General features: G+C 45.7%; 1 protein-coding gene across 1 annotated transcript in view; it reads left to right on the top strand.

The window, feature by feature from the left end:
• Positions 1 to 16,140, top strand: part of LOC137380346 (nucleolin-like) — a 34,328-nt gene that overhangs the window by 12,782 nt on the left and 5,406 nt on the right. Inside the window, 1 exon segment of the mRNA XM_068052274.1 lies at positions 9,783 to 9,885. Within this exon segment, the coding sequence (XP_067908375.1) occupies positions 9,783 to 9,885 (103 nt within the window).

Below are 16,140 nucleotides of genomic sequence, written 5' to 3' on the forward strand. Positions count from 1 at the left end.
CATTAAGCATAACAACCTTTTGAATGAGTCATCAATTTGTTCTCTTGTTATTCATGGGCCTAAATGAATTATAAGTAGAGTGTGTTTTTTAAACAAGAATGTCTTACACTACCGGAATTCAAAGACAGTAAATGCCTGTCTGGTATACACCACTGTTTTGATATATATAATTGACTTGGATATTGAAATACAGAGTAAAATTTTAAAATTTACAAATGATACCAGACGTGACGATACCAGGTGTGGCAATGAGGATGATACCAATCAACTGCAACAGGACATAGATAGGTAGCAGAATAGGCAGACACGTGGCAGATGGAATTTAATACAGAGAAGTGTGAGGTGATGCATTTTGGCAGAAGGGATAGAGAGAGGCAATATAGATTTAATGACATAGTTCTAAAGAGTGTACAGGGATAGAGGGATCTGGGGGTTCATGTGCATAGATCTTTGAAGGTGGAAAGACATATTGAGAGAGTAGTTAGCAAAGCCCATGGGATCTTGGGCTTCTTAAATAGAGGTATTAAGTACAGAAACAGGGAAGTTATGCTGACCCTTTATAAAGCTCTGGTTAGGCCAGAACTAGAGCATTGTGCCCAGTTCTGGTCACCACACTTTAGGAAGGATGTGAGGGTCTTTGAGAGGAAGCAGAGGAGATTTAACAGAATGGTTCCAGGGTTATTGGATTTTAGCTACAAGGTTAGGCTGGAGAAGTTGGGTTGCTCTCCTTGGAGCAAAGGACATTGAAAGGAGATTTGATAGAGGTGTACAAGATTATGACAGGTTTAGCCAAGGTAGACAAAGAAAAGCTGTTCCCATTAGCTGATGGTACAAGGACTAGGGGGGGCACAGATTTAAGATTGGGGTAAGAGATGCAGGGGGTTGTGAGGAAAAACTTTTTAATGCAGCGAATTGTAAGGACCTGGAACTCGCTGCCTACAAGTGTGGTGGAAGTAGAAATGATAAATGATTTCAAAAGGAAATGGATGGGCACTTGAGCAAAATAAACTTGCATGGCTATGGGGATAGGGTAGAGAATGTGACTGATTGGATTGCTCTTCAGAGAGCTGGCATGGACTCGATGGGCCAAATTACCTCCTTCTGTGCCGTTATGACTCTATGTTGTTATTCTGCACTAATTTCTGGTATTATTTTGAGACATTCTATATTGTTCAATTAATTGATTCATAGATAGTGTCTGTGGGTCTCCAGGCAAAATATAGGACTGTGTTATTTGTGTGAGATTCAGTCCTCTGTGTTTTATAGAACTGCTGTTATAGTATCTCTGTATGGGTCTGAGATACTATAACACCCCTCTCATTATATAGAACTGTGTTGTTGCAGATTCTCAGAACCTCTTTCTTAGTATTATGTTGACCTATGATGTTACAGTGTTTTAAGTTCCTTCAATAGGCTGTATGCCTATGATCTCAGAAAAGCTGCTATCTGAGAGAAGGACAAGCTGTAGTGATGATGGAGGGGCCACAATAAGTCATCTGAGATAAGAACTGTCATATAAATAGGACTGGTCAGTTGTACACGTGGTGTACAGCTCATATTTCTGGCAAAATCCAGATTTTCTATCGGTTTCAATGATTACCTAGTAAGATTTCATTCAGACTTATTGATGTCTTTCTTCCACCAAAACAGCAATTCACAGCAAACCTCCTGAGAACAGCATCTTCAGCATAAACCCTGTTCAGCCTCTGTGTTGTGTTTTGTATCTGACTTTGGAAGGCAATGGCCAATCAGAAAATCTGCCTTCCCTCCCGCCACTTACACGATCCAGCCAGTTGCCGTGTACAATATCTATAGAAGGGTCTTGATGCTGTAACTGTTGCCATACTGAGTTAGTGACAGACTCCTCCCCCTCTTTAAGCTATTTATCTTGGCCGTCTCCTTTCCCTGCAGCTGCTTCTACGAGTAAGTAACATAAGGAATTTAAAAAATAAATTTAGACTTGCTCTAAAATGAGGTCCTTTGATGAGGTTTGTTTTTTCTTTGCAATGTGATCTGTAAAACTAGTGTATGGGGTTAGGTGAGAATACTGCTCTAACTGGTCATACTGTGGTTTGAATTCTAAGGTTATAGCAGTGGAGTTATTTGAATCCCAGGACTGATTTGAAACTTTCACACTGTCAGCAGCTATCCAAAGGGGATGTTGCCTATTGGAGCAGACCTGCAAATCCACATATCTGAAAAATCGTGAGTATAATGGGATCAGAATATGTTGAAATTCTAATGCAACTGGTTGTGTTTGACCCTGTGGTGCCCTCTTATATACTTAGTTTGTCAGCCGAGTTTATGACCTTCAACACTCGACAAAGCATATCTTGTTTTATCAGGCATTGTTCTGCACTCACCTCGCCTCTGATTTCCCCTTGTCAGGTGCCGTCGGCAGCCAAGAGGACAAGCAGGTCACCTCATTCCTACACCCATCCCAATGTCACTCTGTAACTGGCTGCTCAGAAGTGAGTAAATTGGTCCAGGGTGACTCCTGTCAGGATTTTCACTCTCTCTCTTGGAAACTTTCTCTCCAAGCCTCTCCAAAATATGGCATGGCCCAAACTAGTAACTCATCCACTGAGGAACCACGATCATGAGAATGCTTCCATTCCGTTGCACCCGGTTCGTGTTTTTTAACTGCCAGATTTGAAGCACAAGGTGTTGGAGTTGCCTTTTTTCTAATTAGATTTGAATATGGCTTCTGATGTAGCAACATCAGGAAGTCCATTGCTTTTCAGTTTGATATTGGGGTAATGTGGCCATCTGCAGTTCTACTGATTCATCTTCTCCTTCCCTGCATGCCACCTTAAACATTAAAAACACTAACATGAATATCTCACATGGATGAACCTCCGTTCATTTTACAAGACGAGGAGAGCATTGAGCTGATGGGAAGTGTTAAGTGAGGGCAGCAAAATATAGTCTGTTAGGATTTTAAAGAAAGAGAGGTAGCAAAGCAAAGTGGTTTTGGGAGAGAGTTCCAAGAAATAGGCTGTAGCAAATGTTGGAGCAGAGAGAACTGGGGAGTCTGTCTCTCAGATTGAATTTTTTCAAAGTACAAGGTTTTGTTCTTGTTGATGTAACTATGTAACTCTATCAATATGCTACTAAACCCAACGTTTTTTTTTTATTTCCAAAATATACTTTATTCATAAAAATCTGTAAAAATTACATTGCCAAACAGTTTCCAAACAGCACCAAAAAATACAAACATTGCAAGGGAGATCAGTTTCCTTCAATACTGTCATGAGTTTCTTCCCAACCCTTCCGTTTCACAATTGTCATGTCAATTACAGTTTTACATTTACAGCAGTTGAGAATATTAACGATACAGTTCGAGGGGTTTCCCATGGATCCAGCCCCTCAGTCCAGCTTGGTTGGGGAACCTTACACTGTGCTCTTTCCCCATTGAGCCTTTGCTGCGGCTGCCCCAAGCTTTAGTGCGTCCCTCAGCACGTAGTCCTGGACCTTGGAATGTGCCAGTCTGCAACATTCGGTGGTGGACAACTCTTTGCGCTGGAAGACCAGCAAGTTTCGGGCAGACCAAAGGGCGTCTTTCACCGAATTGATAGTCCTCCAGCAGCAGTTGATGTTTGTCTCGGTGTGCGTCCCTGGGAACAGCCCATAGAGCACAGACTCCTGTGTTACAGAGCTGCTTGGGATGAACCTTGACAAAAACCACTGCATCTCTTTCCACACCTGCTTTGCAAAGGCACATTCCAGGAGGAGGTGGGCGACCGTCTCTTCCCCACCACAGCCAACGCGGGGGCACTGTGCGGAGGGGGCGAGACTTCGGGTGTGCATGAAGGATCTGACGGGGAGGGCCCTTCTCACCACCAGCCAAGCTACGTCTTGGTGCTTGTTTGAAAGTTCTGGTGATGAGGCATTCCGCCAAATGACTTTGACGGTCTGCTCGGGGAACCATCCGACATGATCCACCGTTTCCTTTTCCCGTAGGGCCTTGAGGACATTCCGTGCAGACCACTGCCTGATGGACCGGTGGTCAAAAGTGTTTTCCCGCAGAAACTGCTCCACGAAGGATAGGTGGTACGGCACCGCCCAACTGCATGGAGCGTTCCGCGGCAATGTGACCAGGCCCATCCTTCGCAACACCGGGGACAGATAGAACCTCAGCACGTAGTGACACTTGGAGTTTGCGTACTGGGGATCTACACACAGCTTGATGCAGCCGCACACGAAGGTGGTCATCAGGATGAGGGCCACGTTGGGTACATTTTTCCCGCCCTTGTCCAGAGATTTGAACATCGTGTCCCTCCGGACCCGGTCCATTTTAGATCCCCAGACGAAGCGGAAAATGGCTCGGGTGACTAAACCCAACGTTTTATTTGCATCATGACAGAGGCGAACAAAATGTCCTCAAGCTCCCGCAGCACCTCCACCATCACCACACCCTCCCCACCCCACATCTTGTTTGTTTGGAAGCTTCTGTGTTGATATTTATTGGCCTTAATATTAATTCCCGCATAATTGGTGGGGTGGGATTAACAGTTTAAAACTGGAGAATGTATCCCCAACATAGCGCAAATGCACCCTCTGTCTTTTTTACTGCAATGGATATTGTGATGTCTGAGTGTCCCACCATGGAGAGGCAGGATACATCATTAACATATCTAAATCGAACAATCACAGTGCAATTTACTGCTGCTTCCCAGGTTTCCCAGGCTCAGGAAACCCAAAAGTGAAAGGAAGGCAGGAACTGCTAGCTCCACAAGATAAGTGTCTTTTTCAGCATTCCTTGTGGCCCAGGAGGAGTAGGAGTGCTACCTCGCAGTCCCTTAAAGAAGGCTTCTGCCTCCCCTGCCTCTCATGGCTTCCCACATCCCCCTGCCATGATTGTCGATCTTCCCCACCCCCCAACCCCCAAACAGCCACCAGTCCCAATGCTCTCGTTCTCAACCCCAGACACAATGATCTCTCTCTCCACCCCCACCCCCACTGTGTCTGCCGATCCTTCCCCTACCCCCACTGTGTCTGCTGATCTTCCCCACAACCCCCCCCCCCCCCAAAATTGCTGGGGACCGTCCCCATAACTTCCCACCTGTAGCTAGCTGCCACTGGTATTTCCTCTGGGTGGCCGACCAGGCTGTCAATTTGGCCAGCTACTGGGTGGGAAACGGAACGGGAAAAAATGTGCTTTTGGATTAAGTTTTATAGGACCTTGTCCAAACCTGTAAATATTAGGGCCATAGTATAAATGAGCTGTTATTAAGACATGCATGATATCGTCTGTATATATGTATGTGTTAATGTATATATAAAATAAATGGTTGAAAATCAATTATACACAGAGGCTTGAAGTATATCTTGTAAGTTAATGCAGAAGTTGAGTCCTCAGGGTGTTGGAGATGTTCAGACTGATACCACCATACTGAATGGTGATTGCTTGCAGATTGCTGATGCCGTCCAGGTGTTGTGCTCTCATTTATGTGCAGAGGGTGAGAGGACAACTGGTATGAGTATGCTGACTTATTCCTGTCCAGCTTCCAGCAGTATAAAAAGCAGAAGCTATTAAAATGAAAGAAGAGTTGCAGAGCAAGCTGTTCCCTGATCCCTTGTTGATCCCAGAGTATTCAGGCAGAGCACAACATCGAGAAACCCGATGCCAAGTGTATCCGTCACTGGCCTTCAGTCTGTTTCCATCGTTGTCATCGAGATGATCATGATGCTCAGCACAGTCTGGAACATCAGCCACTTGATGCAAGTTCGATCTTTTATGTACCCCTGAGGTTCTGGTAGAATAGGGGCTATGTTACTGGACTAGTAATCCAGATAGGTTCAAATCTCACCAGAGCAGCCGGAGAATTTAAATTCGGTTAATTAAATAAATCTGGAATAAAAAGCTAGTAATGGGGACCATGAAACCACCAGATTGTCCTAAAAATTTATCTGGTCCATTAACATCCTTTAGAGCAGGAAAGCTGCTGTCCTTATCCTGCCTATATGTGACACTTGACCCACAGCAATGTGGTTGACTCTGAAATGGCCTAGCAAGCCACTCAATTGTATAGGGATGGGCAATAAATGCTGGCCTTGCCAGCGATGCCCATATACCATGAATGATTTTTTAAAAAATGTTCTCTTAGGGTTTTGATTAACACTGTATTTCACACAGTGACTAGGAAATGGACAGGATATAGTCACAACATTTAGCTGGAATTTCCTCACATTTCTTGCCCATTTTAGAACTGTTTCAGAGCAACTAGGAGGAAAATAGATTGTGGAGGTGTAGAACTGTGTTCCCATCTATTAAATAGCTCCATTGCAACTTTACTAAGCCTGTGATGTGGCCAGTTTACTGGAGTATGCCCTGTCACCTGCTAATCAAATATAGATCTGCCTTCAGTGATTTGCCTTCCTCAATGCCTGTGGCCTACCTCTTGAAATGGTTTCCAGTAGATTGAAGGCATTCAGGGTTACTAGAGGCTGGCCATTGCCAGAAGAGGAGTTGAAGATGACCTTCAAACTTTACTAAACCTCTCAGCCTTTCCGCCTTTCTCTCCTCCTTTAAAACAGTCCTTAAAACATACCTCTTTGACCAAGCTTTTGGGCATCAGTCCTAATATCTCCTTATGTGGCTCGGTGTCATATTTGCTTAGATAACCTTGAGTCAAGCATCTTGGGTTTTACTACGTTAAAGTAATTGTAGTTTTTGCTCTTGTTTGTGGTTTGCTGCTGAAAACCTGCTTTGTTCTTGTGCTTCTGTTTCTGCCATTTCCCCTTTGCTAATTGCTTCATTGTTTGTCATGTTATTCTTTTTCATTTGTGATATTTGCACCTTAGGAAACTAAGCTATTTTCCTTCAATATCCCCTCTTTTCTGCTGCAATGAAGAAGATCAGGAGGAACAATGCAGGAGGATTAGGCTGATTATACAGCATAGGCATCATCTGTCTCCCTCCCACAAGTACCCACTGCTCTGTATGTAGAAACTGAGATGTTCAGACTTGAATACCACGACTCAGAAAGCTTGAGAAACCTGTTCTCTTTTTAATTCGCTCGCGGGATGAGAGCATCGCTGGCAAGGCCAGCATTTGTTGCCTATCTGTAACTGCCCTTGGGAAGGTGGTGATGAGCCAACAGTCCATGTGGTGTAGCTACTCCCACTGTGCTGTTAAGAAGGGAGTTCCAGGATTTTGACCCACCGACAGTGAAGGAATGTCGATATAGTTCCAAGTCAGGATGGTGTGTGGCTTGGAGGGGAACTTGCAAGTGGTGGTGCTCCAATGCATCTGCTGCCCTTGTCCTTCTAGGTGGTAGAGGTTGCTGGTTTGGAAGGTGTTGTTGAAGGAGCCTTGGTAGGTTGCTGCAGTGCATCTTGTAGATGGTACACACTGCTGCCGCTGTGTGCCAGTGGTAGAGGGAGTGAATGTTTAAGGTGGTGGATGGGGTGACGATCAAGCAGACTACTTTGTCCTCTGACAAGGCATTAACTAAATTGTGTCAGCTGCTTTCCATAGACCTGGAGCTCACCTCTGCGAGAGACTGGACCCTGTTTGGATAAATACTTTTATGCACCACATCGAACATGGTGTCAGAAGTCAGTACTAGGATTTGAGAGGATTTTGATAGACATAAGACAGACAGCAGACGTACAAAACATCAGAGTTTAAAACAACTCCTGTCTGCAACTTTGCACAGGACATCAATAGCTGGGTAAGTCACGATGGCTTTGAATTTTCCAGTACCCACACCTATGGACAGGAAAGGAGATTTGAGAGGGAATTGGCAATTCTTCCAGTCTCAATGGCAGAATGATGAGATTGCCACAGAGTTGGACAAGAAACCCGAGCAGATATGAATAACAACTCTTTTATTATTGTCACGACCGACCACTCAAGTCAAAGACCCCAATCAAAATATACGATTCTGATTGCAGTGGGAGCAACGCACTGTCAATTCAGTCCCGTCACTCCACAGTTCGCCTAACATATCACTTTAAACTTTCCAAATTAAAGAAAACCACAGCCGAATTGAACCATTTATTAACCCCTGAATGAGGCTAACCGAACCAGGTGTCTTTATATCAACAAATTAACTGTTTAATTAGAAAAACTAAATTGTTAAACACTACTAAGATATAAACAACATTTAAAAAAATAGTAAATACAATAAAGTCTGTTCAGATATACGCTGCTGCCGAAGTGAAATCTTCTAATGTGGAACAGTCCAAAGTTGCTTGAAGTCCTCGCAGCTGTCTGATGGGAATAAAAAACAGTCCAGCATCCAAAGCTTCAACTCCTCATCCGTCCAGCAATGACCACTGTGGACCAACCACCTGCACGCACTTTTCAATGAATCAATTTGGCTTTAGAATTCTTGAGTGATAAAAGATTGTCACAGTCTAACTTCCCTTCCTTTAGTTTAAATTATCCGAGATCTCAGTTCTGTTCGTGCTGGTCCAGCTTTCTGTATGTTAGCACAGTCTGTATCCACAAAAAGCCAGTTCAAAATGTAATTGCAACGTTGTATAATCGATTCTCAGTCTCTGATTGGCTGTGTCCAAGGCAACCACATTGCACATTTGAAGGTGGCTGGTTCTTCCACTCTGTAGGGTTGTATCCAATGGCAACCAGAATGCACCTTCTCTAACTCCTGCTAACTTCTGAGGCTGGCTTGTTCTTAAAGCAGTACTGATCCTTTGCTGACTTAAAGACACACCGCATACTTCCCAAAATAAAAACAAACACCAGGATCATAACATCATTGATGGGGAAGGAATGTTACAAGCTGTATTGCACCCTACATCTCACTAAAGAGAAGAAAAGCAAGACTTGTGAGGTTTTGGAAGCCTTGAAGACCTACTTTTAACCATCTACTAATATCATTTATGAATGCTATGTATTTAACACTAGGGCCGGAATTTCTCGGGACCTGGCAGGGTGGTGGTCCAGGAAGCGGAAGCAGGTGCTCCCGCCTTGGCCTCCACTGCCGCTGCGATTGAGCGCTGTCGAATTAGAAGCTTGCTGGCGGAGATTTGAAGAGAAAAAGCGCGCATGGGCGGGAAGGTCTGCATCACCGGGGGCAGAGCAAGAGGTGGAAGAAGGTGCTCACAGCCATTTAAAAGGGCTACCAGCACCTTCAGTGGCTCTGATAACGCTACATGTTTCACAGAGTACAGTAAGAGGAACAGGAACTACAGTGAGGGCACTGATAACAGGCTGAGGGGAACCAGGAACTGTATTCTGACCTTAAAGTGCGACCCACCAGATACACATCCCACCATGAGACCTTCAAAGGACCAGTACCCACTTGTGGCAATGATGGACATTGGGTGGCCCAACAGTTCACCGATGACTCCCTGCATGTCCTCCTCCTGGTAGCTGAAGCAGGGAGGAAGGTCCTGTTCCAGAAGACAGAAGTAGGAGGCCTCCCCAGATCACAAAGAAGGCTTGGGTGGAGATAGCGAAGGAGGTCAGCAGCCGTGGGGTTGTGAGGAAGACGTGCATACAATGCTACAAGCGGGTCAACGCCCTTCTCCAGTCTGCCAGGGTGAGTGGCATATCTCAGTCCTCGCTTTGTACTCACGTGGGTGGGTATGCACGTGTTGATTTTGCAAAGCAGAAGCTCTCCATCTGAACTGAATGGCTGCAGCACTGTCATGGGCATATTCCTGGCACATCTGACCCGCCCAAGGGTGCAGAAGTGTGCCAGTCTAACACATTGCATGGCAATGGCCCCAAAGACAGCATTCAGCAAGAGGGATGAGTGGGTGGTCTTTCAGGTCAAGTAACTGAAATGATTGTCATGTGTCCACAGGAGAAGATGGCCCAGAATGCCCGTGAAAGGGCACGGACCAGTGGCAGTGTGCCATTTGTTGCAATTCTTACTGCTGTGGAGGAGGAGGCACTGCTACTGGCAGGTGAGCATGGAGGTTGTTCAGTTGCTGACGGTGAGGCTGGAGCATCTAGCCAGGAGGGTGAGTTCCCCAGATTACGGGCACGGGGAGATGGGGGCCGGAGCGGGGGGAGAGATTCAAGCTATGAAGGTTGGTTGTGAGTTCAATGTCACAGACATGTGGCCAGACTGCGACCAAAGATATGTCCTTCAGTCCGGAGTGTCGCATAGACCTGTTCTTCCTGTTTCCCACTGCAGGCGAATCCCAGCTATTGCCAGGCGACATATCTGGGGGATGTCCGACCACCTCTGAGGAGGAGGGGCACCTCAGAGAGTGGAGCGACACATCCTTTCCCGTCCTGATCACCAGCTCAGATACAGTCACCGGTTGGGCAAATTGCGCGTAGAGATTCGAGGTCACAACTTGGTTCCAGCACCTGTCATGCAGACCTCCCACCTGCCAAGAATGAGGCATATTAATTTTGTCATAGGAACATTGATTTTAAACTGTTGCTAGAATGAGGAAATAACTTCTTAAACAGATCAGCCGTGGCTGGCAAAAATGTTTGCATACTAAGAGACAGTGCTTGGAGGGACAAAGGGGCTATTCCCTGCTCCTATTTAACCCACAATGGACATTGAGCACCAGGTATTGTGTGTAAGAAGAGACATTCCAGGGTCGGCTAAGACAAGAGAATCCACACACAGACGTGGTCAGACCAGCCAGTCACATGACTAACCTGCTGGGAAACCTGGGTTTTTCTGAATTGTACAAAGAGTTTGAGAGAAAGACTGTTTACTCCTGGAGTGAGAAGACTTCTCCTGTCTGCTCCCATCTCTTTCTCACAAGCCTTTGGACCCACCGAGGACACATGAACTTCAAGAAAGAAAAGTCTCCTACATCGAACAAGGTTTAAGAAGAATACTGGACCCCAATGAAAAGCAAGACCTACCTACAATCAAGGATTTTACAGCGAGCTCAAAGAGCAGTAACCCAAACCATCTTCAGATATTGCCTCAAACTTTCCCACTTTATTTCTTCTCTTTTCTGCCTCTATCTGCATATGTGTATCACGTATGCATGCTAGCACGGGCACATCGCGTATCCGTAGGCGTTAACCAAATTAGAGTTTAAATTTACTAAAGTTCAACCTTTTTTCTTTAAACCTAAGAAAACCTGTCTGGCTAGTTTCTTTGCCTTATAATTGGAAAGCAGTGAACAAGGATTCACCAAGGGGGAGCAAAAAAAAAACGGTGTGTTTAAAATTAAAGCCTGTTGCGGTAAGACCAGGTGAAGGCTGAGAGGGAACCTTAGACCGCTTTCTCACCTGGTCATAACACACTGCACAAGTGCCAGAATAGCTGTCGGAGGCAGTTTTGGCCGAGGGCTCCGACACTCGGAGGACTGTGGGAAGCCAGGCCAGTGCTGAGTCCCATGCTGATGACGAGCCTCTAAGGTCATCCATTCGGCGACAGATGCTGCAGGTGCAGCATGAGGTGCATGAAGATCTGGCGGGGTTACCAGAGGGTATGTATGCTCTGGCTCGGACTGTAGAGGAGACCATCCAGGCCATGAGTGCTGCCATGTCCCTCTCATCTGTGCGACTGGCTTCCTCCATTGACAGATTGGCGACTGTTACCGACAGCCAACTCCAGAAACCAACCAGTGGCTATCGGAGATTCACACAGACCCGCATACCAACGCATTGCCAGTGAGCTCCATGCATCAGTGTCAATGCGAGAGAGGGACGAGGCACCTGGGGTCTTCTCCAACTGATCATCCCTCTCACGTCAGCAGGAAGGCCCAAATGTGCCTCGTGACAACAGAGGGGCGGCAGCAGTCTGCATCTGGTGTCTCATCTCAGGGCGCTCCTGATGTGGACAACGGCTCCTTGGCCCCTCTGCCAGTGATACCTGCACCTCAGAATCCCAGGATGATAGAGGGTGCTCCTGAGACTCCTCAGGTTCACCTCAACATGCCGGGGCCCTCACGGCCTCGGGCAGCCTAGATCATCCCAAGCCCCGGGGCAGCCTGATCAGCTACCTGCCTCTGCCGTAGCTGGCGGTGAAGGGGGACCGACACGCAGGAGTACTCGGAAACGATTTAAGAAGTCACTGTAACTGCACTTAGATTTCACTGGTGTGATTTATATTTATATTAATATTTGTGTAATTTCCATAAACTTTATTAAAGTTCTCTTTTTGCTTATTTATGTCTCAGGTAAGTGATAATGTATGAAGCAAATTGTTTTTCCACCTGATATGGAGACTTGGGGGAGGTACACCAGTGGGCCATGGTGTGTTAGAGGGAAAGGTGGACCATAGCATGAAGTGATTTATGACTTTAACCCCTTGTAGAGAGTAAACCAAATCAAGCGTACATCCTTATGAATCTCCTTTAATTAAGTTCAAACCAGACAAATTCTTATAGACACTTATTTGGGTTTAAAGAACAGAACTAGTCTTCCCTCAAAGAATGAAAACTAACAGAGAATATTACCACCTTTCGAATAGCCTATTTTTAAATAATTATGGCTAAGTCATAAATATCTCAGATATTATAAGGGTCTGGGAAACGCTCTTCAATATGTTTATCTCCACTTAAACAGAAACAGATAGGGGGTTCTTGTAGTTGTATACAAAATGGTACATGAGACGATTTATTAACTTTTATATATTTATTAAAGAATTGAACATGCAATACACTTTAAGTGGATAAGTATACCATAATATCAAATATTACTAAGAGATGTAACACATAATCTTATTTCTAAAATAGAATCTAAAAGTTTAACTTTAATATTCTTACAGCAAAATATCTTAGAATATCCGTCAAAATTTAAAGTAAACTTTTACCTTAAATTCCCCGAGTAAGTCATAGGTTGGGAAGCATTGATGAGGAATTCAATATGTCTAGTTTCTTGCTTCAAAAACCCTCATGTTTATACTGTTTCTAAGCTATCATCTGACTTTTTAGCATATAGGTGTTACCTTTCTTTGTGTGTTTTTCCTGCTTTTGAGATCCATATATGGTAATATCATTAGCTACCATCCCCCACGTTTTTTGCTAGAAATCCCCTGCTCTTGAACTTGTGAGCATTTATCTGGTCAAAATGTTTATAATTGGGTTTATTGGCATCTGTTTCTATAAGTACTTTTTCATTTTATTATTTTATTATCTATAATTGTCTTTTTATGGTACCGTGAACCCTTTTTTTAGATTAGATTAGATTAGAGATACAGCACTGAAACAGGCCCTTCGGCCCACCGAGTCTGTGCCGAACATCAACCACCCATTTATACTAATCCTACACTAATCCCATATTCCTACCAAACATCCCCACCTGTCTCTATATTTCCCTACCACCTACCTATACTAGTGACAATTTATAATGGCCAATTTACCTATCAACCTGCAAGTCTTTTGGCTTATGGGAGGAAACCGGAGCACCCGGAGAAAACCCACGCAGACACAGGGAGAACTTGCAAACTCCACACAGGCAGTACCCGGAATTGAACCCGGGTCCCTGGAGCTGTGAGGCTGCGGTGCTAACCACTGCGCCACTGTGCCGCCTTCTTTTGAGTCAATCTGTCTACATTACCAACACCATCAACTAATTAAGTTTATAGCTACCTCTTACTGATGTCACACAATGTGTTTCAATGTGTGTTTATCCTCCAATTCCCTGGCAACAGAGACACTGAAATGGATTTTCCAACTTAAAAGGTGTTTCTGGTTCACATTCTTTTGTAACAGGGACCTTGGAAGACCTTGAAATTTTTAACTCTCCCTTCTTAAAGGGGAATTTCTGGGAGCCTTGAAAACTGACCATTTATTCAATCTTCTATCCTAAAAAGTATAATATATTAACTATATCTAAATTCTACCTAATTAAGTCTATTATACCTATGTTTCGTCACAAGCAGCTGCGATTAGCACTGAGGGGTGAGGGCTTTTGAGGTTCCAGCAGATGTGAATGCCTGCAGTTAGATTGACATGTCAGTCGCTGGAAGACTGCATGGCTCATGAACGTCAGGTCAGGAGAAACTCCTGAGTATTAAAGCCTCCTGAGCCTCCTAGGCACCCAACTCCTGAGAACCTCCAAGTGCTTCCCCCAGCCGACCAGTTGGCTGTACCCCCTCCTCATCAAACCCTTCACCCTCCTTATCTGAGGATGCCTCTTGCTGAACAATTTCTTCAGCATCCAGGGCCTGCCCCCTCTGCAGTGCCAGGTTATGTAAGGTGCAGCAGACAACCACAATGCGAGTTATCCTTGCTGGTGAATACTGAAGGGCACCACCTGAGCCATCCAGGCACCTAAATCTCATCTTAGGCAGACCAATGGTCTGTTCAATGGTGACTCTGGTCGTCGCCTGGCTCGCTTTGAAGCATTCCTCAGCCTCATTCCGTGGGTTCCTCACAGGTGTCATCAGCTATCTCTTCAGTGCGTAACCCCTGTCACCAAGTGCCTGCAGGCACTCAGTGTGGTTGAAAAGCAGCGACACCTGGGAGTGCCAGAGAATGAATATGTCGTGACTGCTGCCAGGATAACGAGCACACACCTGCAATATACTGGTGTGGTGGTCACAGACAAGTTGGACATTCATCGAGTGAAATCCCGTCTGGTTAATGAAGACCCTTGACTGGCTTGCAGGATCTCTGATGGCCACATGCGTACAGTAAATGACTCCTTCAACCATGAGGAACCCAGCGAGGGCGCTGAAGCTTCTGGCTCCCTAGGCCTGACTGGCCACATCAGTCTTGACCTTGATGTATTGGTTGGCCCGCCTGAATATGACATCAGTTACCACCCTAACGCAGTGATGTGCAGATGATCGTAAGATCCCACACATGTCTCCAGTGGCAGCCTGGATGAGCCTGATGCGTAGGAGTTAAGGGTGACCATGAGCGTCACCGACATTGGATGGCCACCAATGTTGGAGCTGACCTCTGCTGCCATCATCTCACACAGTGATATCACAGTCTCTCGAGACTCACCTCCTGACTTCCCAAAGCCTGTCCACCATCTACAAGGCACAAGTCAGGAGTGTGATGGAATATTCTCCACTTGCCTGGATGGGTACAGCTCCAACAACACTCAAGAAGCTCGACACCATCCAGGACAAAGCTGCCCGTTTGACTGGCACCCCATCTACAAACATTCACTCCATCCACCACCGACGCACAGTGGCAGCAGTGTGTACCATCTACAAGATGCACTGCAGCAATGCACCAAGGCTCCTTAGACAGCACCTTCCAAACACACAACCTCTACCAACTAGAAGGGCAAGAGCAGCAAATGCATGGGAACACCACCACCTGTGAGTTCCCTTCCAAGCCACACACCATCCTGACTTGGAACTATATCGCTGTTCCTTCACTGTCGCTGGGTCAAAATCCTGGAACTCCTGTCCGAACAGCACTGTGGGTGTACCTACCCCACATGGACTGCAGCGGTTCAAGAAGGCAGCTCACCACCACCTTCTCAAGGGCAATTAGGGATGGGAAATAAATGCCGACCTGGCCAGCGATGCCCACATCCCATGAATGAATTGAAAAAAAGACAGGTGCAGTCTTCTAAGACACCAGCGCTCTGACATCTGCAGGAAGTTCAACCACTGCCAGTACACCCTGCCTCCTGGGTAGACTCATCTCCTTGCAGGTCTTTCGTCTGGTGCACTCTGTGGCCTTCCGCCCCGCCCCCATTACCAGGCTGCACCTGCAGGTGGCCAGCAGGTCACTGATGTCCTTGGTCACTTGCCCGCCTGTCCCTCCTTGTCCGGTTCTCTTCCTCGCTGAAGGACCCTCCTCTAGAATGGACAATGCCCATAAAAGCAGCATCCCAAAAATGCCTGCTGCGAGGAAAGGCATTTGCAACCCCCCCACCACCCCACTCCCCCACCCAGGATAAATCTCAGAAGCTATGGCCCTTCCAGGAGTATTACTCACTCAAGTGAGCTCTGGTGAGCCAGCAATATCAACCCAGACTTTTAAATTTACTGTTTATTCAAACACACGAAACACAAAACTCCAGGATCTCAAACTCCTTCAGTGAGAGAGCCGTTGACACTCATTTAAAGCTGCCGGGTCTGCGACCACTCGGTGTGCCCCGTGCGCATAATGTAAAATGGCACAGGGGATGTTATATAGCAATTAATTGGCTATTTAATTATGTCAATTGGCCGTCAATTGCTTTAAATCGGATGGCGAGTAGCATCCCCATCTCGCCTGCCATCTGACAAGCATAAAATGGTGATCTGGCGTCATGACGACGGGGAC

Source organism: Heterodontus francisci, chromosome 19 (assembly GCF_036365525.1).
Source record: "Heterodontus francisci isolate sHetFra1 chromosome 19, sHetFra1.hap1, whole genome shotgun sequence".
Taxonomy (NCBI): Eukaryota; Metazoa; Chordata; class Chondrichthyes; order Heterodontiformes; family Heterodontidae; genus Heterodontus; species Heterodontus francisci.